Raw genomic sequence first — 5,591 nt, 5'->3', positions numbered from 1 at the left:
GAGAGCAAGTTTACTCTCCAACTCAAACCTCTCAAGTGTATGTGTATGTGGTGGTTAGGCTGGTTAGTAAATGCCACAGTCAAAGATCCTACAGTAGCATCATCCTGCAGTTGCTATAAATGTTGTAGCAGATCCCTTGCACTCATATCATCATATCACACTCTGCTGTTCACTTGTCCATCAATGCCACAGCGATCTCCATGTGAAAGGGGCAGCACAGAGATTTTGAAATGTGTTCTTCTCTTGACTGTCACATCTTGGAAAACCTACACACACTGCAATTGAAACTGTGCGCCAGGGTTAAGCAGAGACATAAGTACTATTAGTCCTAAATGTAGTACGTACAGTACAGGCACTGCTTAATTAAGGACGTGCTGCATTAATGCGGCATTGCTTCATGTGCCCATTGGTTTGGGGGCCTGCTCCATTTTTATATGGTTGAAATCTTGGAGCAAGAAAAGCGAGAGGCTTGCGTTGGCATTTGTCAGCAAGCATTGGCTTATTAGCAAGACAAGATAGGAGTACTTCCATTAATCTAATCCTAGAATCTCCCCGCTTCACAGTCACCACATGAAATTAGTGACGTACTGCCCATGGTCAGGGTAGACATAAAAATAAAAATGAATGAAAACTATTTTTTCCCCTCTGCCTAGTCGAGTTAAAAAGGTGCAGCATAAATTAAGAAGAGAAAGGCAAAGGAAAAAAGAGCCGTCTGTTTTGTGATCTTTATCCAGTTCCTTTTTGCAGTTGCAGGCAACACACATGCTAATCGGCCAATGGTGATGTTGTTGCGTTTGGATAACTGGGGGTGGTTTCTGCTCTGCGGATAATGAGGATTTGCAAAATGTCCACTATCTCTATCTGTTTCTGTTGAAAACAAAAAAGAAAAATGTCCACTACCAGTAGTTACTTTGACCAGAGGAGTAGGTGCTGGTGGGTAGATGGCACCGGTGGCTATGTATGTGCAGGGCAGGGCAGGGCAGAGCTTCTTGGAGCCTAGTGTGCCTTTCTGAAGCCACCATTCTGCTCGCTTGCATCATTGGCCTCTCTCCCCCACTCTCCCGCTTCACTGCTCCAGCCTTCAAGTCTCTTTCTCCCACCTCTGCTCCACTGCCCAACCCTTAAATCAATTCCGAGCACTCCACCAGCTAAATTGTGTGAGCTCTCTCTCTTTTCTTTCTTTTGTACTCTTCGTTGCATTTCTCTCTCCCTGTGTGTTGGCGCAATCTTGTTTGGTTCTTGATCACCTGCCATGGTTTCCATCTTCTGATTTGGTTGGTTTCAAGACAGTTTGTGGAGAATGAGAGAGATGGAGGCACTGGAGAAGAAAAGCCACAGATCCTTGGCCAAAGCCAAACCACTCAAGCCCTCCTACAACTACAATGCCCCATCCAGGCACAAGCGTTCCAAGAGGTTGGAAACATCATCATCTTCTCCTCTGCAAATTTCCCTCTTCCTTTTCTCATCTTGATTGATGCTTATAAGTTAGTGCTCATCAAAATGTTTTTATGCTTTGTAATGGCAGTGATTTGGAGGAGAAAAATGCCAACGATGCGCTGCATTCTTCGCAGAAAGCGTCTCATAATCAGCCAAAGTTGGTAAGTTTTTGTCCTTTTTCTTGTGCTCCATATAGTGCCACTGCTTCTCTGTAGATTTGAGATTTTCCCTTTTTTTGTGGTGTCTTCTAGAATGGCAGAAACTCAAACTCTCATCTGCAGAGCGAAACCAACAAGGGAATCCAGCCCAAGACTGACACGCAAGACTCACTCAGAAAAGAGGCAAGCATCATCTTTTTTTCTTTGCTGTTGTTAGCTCACAGGCAGAAGAAATCAGAGACTGAATCTTGAAAGAATTGCCACAACATTTTCATCTCCGGATGCCGAACCGCACTCAGCATCATTTTGGTCTAATGAGATGACGATGCTCTGACGCAGATTGTGCAGCTGGAGAGGCACCTTGACGATCAGCAAACGGTGCGCGGCGCACTGGAGAAAGCGTTGGGTCCCAACCCTGCTCCGCTCACTCTGTCCAATGAGAGCCCAATCCTCCAGGTGAGACTTACAGTTTTACCAGGAAATCTATCTTTCATTTTAACACCATCTGTTCATTCATTAATAGTAGTATGTGTTCATCAGATGAAACTGAAACTGATGTTTTCTTTTGGCAGCCCACTAACCAGCTGATAAGGGAGGTTGCCACATTGGAACTGGAGATCAAGCACCTGGAGCAGTACCTCCTAACACTGTACAGGAAGGCATTTGAGCAAGCGCCCACGGTGCCATCCTCACTTGTCGTCCGTCAGGAGGAGCCGGCGCCGCCAAAGCCGTCAGTGAGCTCACGGTCTGCGCAGATGGAGGAAACGCCCAAGCCAAAGGCCACCGCCGGAAGAGGTGGCGATGCGATGCTCCATTACAGCTGCCCTCCCCTTAGCAAGAGGAGGAATGGCACGATGATGGAGGACTGCTCTCCGTCCACATGCCCAACCAAGGCCATGGACTCTGATCATGGCCTGCGCAGCCAGTCCGCGCTGTCGTTCCGCGGCGTGTGCTCGTCGAGGATATCGCCGTCGGAGGAGAGCCTGGCGAGAGCTCTTCGCTCCTGCCACTCTCAACCTTTCTCCTTCTTGGAGGTGACCCATCTGAATTTTCCAATTCCACAGTTGGCTTCAGACAGTTTCATGTTGAAGTTCAGACACAACATACTACTGGTAACAGAAAATTCACTGAAATTTGAATAAATGTGCTGCAACGGCAACATTCAAATTCAAAATGGTTGATGTTACTGCTGCAAACTGTTGCAAGATTTTAAATTCTGTTACTTATCAGCTAACCTGACTGACATTATTATGTTATTTCGCAGGAAGGAGAGGCTGCTACTACATCAGGAGTGGTAAGCCTGGCTGACTATCTGGGGACTAATGTGGCTGACCACATCCCTGAAACCCCAAACAACCTTTCTGAGGAGATGGTGAGGTGCATGGCAGGGGTGTACTGCAAGCTCGCAGATCCACCTCTGGTTCACCACCGTGCATCGTCGTCGCCGACGTCGTCGCTCTCATCGACGACGAGTGTGGTCTCCCCACAGTACCTTGGGGACATGTGGAGCCCCAATTGCAGGAGAGAAGCCACTCTGGACTCGCGGCTGATCAACCCGTTCCACGTCGAGGGGCTCAAGGAGTTCAGTGGACCGTACAACACAATGGTTGAGGTCCCGTCGATTTCCCGCGACCGCCCGAGGCTTAGAGAAGTCGAAGATTTGCTCCAAACTTACAAGTGAGCTGCTCCTGCATTTTATTTTCGTACTCTCCAAACGTTCTTGTCCAAATAGGGAAATGTACGAAAATTCTTGTGTTCTATTGTTCAGTGCTACTAATGTGGTATGAGCAGTTGTGAATGAGCACTGATAGGTTTGACGTTTTCAGGTTAATTCTTCATCGGTTGGAGAGCGTCGACCTCCGGAGGATGGCGAACGAGGAGAAGCTCGCCTTCTGGATCAACATACACAACGCATTGTTGATGCATGTAATGCTTGCTTGCTCCCTGGTCCAGTCCATACTACTCACATAGATACAGTATATATTTGTCTGAATGAGTGAAATGATGAAGCGTTGGCACAAACTCCCACAGGCTTACCTCAAGCATGGCATCCCGCAGAACCATCTGAAGAAGACATCACTTCTTGTCAAGGTAAGGTGGGACAGCTGAATCAAGAAAGCAAGCGCCGTTCTTCTTCTTGCTGCTTTCTTGGGATGTGACACTGACAGAGGAAATTCCCTTTTGCCCAGGCCGAGTGCAAGATCGCCGGGCGCAGCATCAACGCGGCGGCCATCCAGGGGCTGGTCCTCGGATGCAGCACCCACTGTCCTGGACAGGTATGTACTCCCAAACCATGTATGGCTATGTTGCATCATTTGGTCAAGAAGGCATGGTGCTGCTTATCGAGTGGTAGTATCTCCAATGCTGCATCATTTGGTCAAGAAAGCATGGCGCAGATCGAGTAGAATGTTCCTGCAATACTTGATTAAATGTATGGACAAATTCTGATTGTAACACTTTGGCCGGCGCATGCAGTGGCTGAGGACTTTGCTGCAGCCAAGGATGAAAAGCAGAGGGAGCAAAGCAGGGGGGCAATGGCAAGCCTTTGCCATCCATCGGCCCGAGCCTCTCCTGCGCTTCGCGCTTTGCTCCGGGAGCCACTCCGATCCCGCGGTATGATATGAACTACTCTAGACTCTAGCACGCACCAGAAATTTTCAGATTTCCGAAAAGATGCTCCCAAAAGACGGAACACTCTTAGCATCGAGACATACATACAAACACTGTCGCGAGACTTTCTTTTGACTAATTGGATGTAGAGGAAACATGAGGAGTATAACCCTAGTAGAGTAAAGTGGAGTGGAACAAATGTTTCCCAAAGTGATAAAGCTAAATGCACCACGGCATGACACAACACAATGATGAAACAAAACTTAACTTGACACCCCTTTTTCTTTCTCCATGGAATGTTGCTGCATCTTTTCTTTTGTTGGCCAAAGTAAATACTCCCTCCGTTCCTAATTACTTGTCTTAGATTTGTCTAGATAGGGAGGTATCTAGTTCTAGAGCGGCTCCTCGCCGGAGCGGCTCCTCGCCGTATCTAGACAAATCTAAGACAAGTAATTCGGTACGGAGGGAGTACCAACCAGCAGTCCAGCAGTAGATTACTGATCCATGCAAGGCGCGACGGGCATGCAGGTGAGGGTGTACACGCCGAAGCGGCTGTTCCAGCAGCTCGAGGCGGCCAAGGAGGAGTACATCCGCGCCACGGTGGGGGTCCGCCCGCCGGACCATCAGCACCGCCGCGGCAGGGTGCTGCTTCCCAAGCTGGTGGAGGCCTACGCCAGGGACGTCGGCCTCTCGCCGGAGCGGCTCCTCGACGCGGCGCAGCGGTGCCTGCCGGAGAGTGTGCGGGCAGCGGTGCAGCGGTGCCGGCCGCAGCAGCAGCAGCATCAGGGGACGACGGCGAGCAAGGCGGTGGTGGAATGGGCGCCGCACAGGCAGAGCTTCCGGTACCTGCTCGCCAGGGACCTCGCGTTCCCGCACCTCAGCTGATCGCAGCTTCCACGGGCCACGGCATTGGCCATCACCCGCATTGTTGCCGTGGCTGGGCCTTTGCTTGACTTGACTTCATTGATTAGTGGCAGTGAACGAGATTAATTAAGTCATCACTAAATTGTTGATAGATTTGGTTCTAGGATTACACTACTTATCTCCATTTTCTTGTGTGTATCTACTTTGTCCAAGGAGATGCGCGCGCTGTAAAGACATTTTGCCTTTTGTAGATAAAGATATGATGGAGGATGAGGGCAACCAATTGTTGTTTCAATCTTTTACAGGAAATTTCTTACTCTTAGTATTGAGTGCAGGGGCGGGCCCAGGATTTAAAGAGGGTATATTTAGAAATAGTAAGACTAACGATTCTTTAATAGCCTAAAGCCTATAATGGGGCATAATTGAATACGTAAAAGGCTGCTAATTTTTACAAGTAATGATCATTGTCACATTGTTACAAATTTATGGACATTCTCACATTACAAATTCGCATCACAAATC

The 5,591-nt window shown here is 48.5% G+C and overlaps 1 protein-coding gene across 3 annotated transcripts; it reads left to right on the top strand.

The window, feature by feature from the left end:
• The first annotated feature begins 980 nt into the window (after positions 1 to 980).
• LOC125537450 lies at positions 981 to 5,352 on the top strand. Of its 3 annotated transcripts, none has more exons than XM_048700767.1 (12): positions 981 to 1,157; positions 1,291 to 1,413; positions 1,526 to 1,598; positions 1,719 to 1,778; positions 1,935 to 2,051; positions 2,168 to 2,707; positions 2,860 to 3,272; positions 3,422 to 3,521; positions 3,627 to 3,686; positions 3,785 to 3,871; positions 4,071 to 4,208; positions 4,734 to 5,352. In XM_048700767.1, exons 2-12 carry the CDS (start codon positions 1,301 to 1,303, stop codon positions 5,088 to 5,090), a joined length of 2,058 nt encoding a protein of 685 aa, XP_048556724.1. In that variant the 5' UTR covers positions 981 to 1,157; positions 1,291 to 1,300; the 3' UTR covers positions 5,091 to 5,352. The 3 variants fall into 3 exon arrangements, with proteins under 3 accessions (XP_048556724.1, XP_048556723.1, XP_048556725.1); XM_048700766.1 differs by having other exon boundaries at positions 1,689 to 1,778; XM_048700768.1 differs by having other exon boundaries at positions 983 to 1,157; positions 1,689 to 1,778; positions 2,168 to 2,629.
• The last annotated feature ends 239 nt before the right edge of the window (positions 5,353 to 5,591 follow it).

The sequence above is a fragment of the Triticum urartu genome, chromosome 2 (assembly GCF_003073215.2).
Source record: "Triticum urartu cultivar G1812 chromosome 2, Tu2.1, whole genome shotgun sequence".
In the NCBI taxonomy this organism is placed as follows: domain Eukaryota; kingdom Viridiplantae; phylum Streptophyta; class Magnoliopsida; order Poales; family Poaceae; genus Triticum; species Triticum urartu.
The sequence above is the reverse complement of the archived record's forward strand: the minus strand, read 5'-3'. Positions and strand labels throughout refer to the sequence as shown.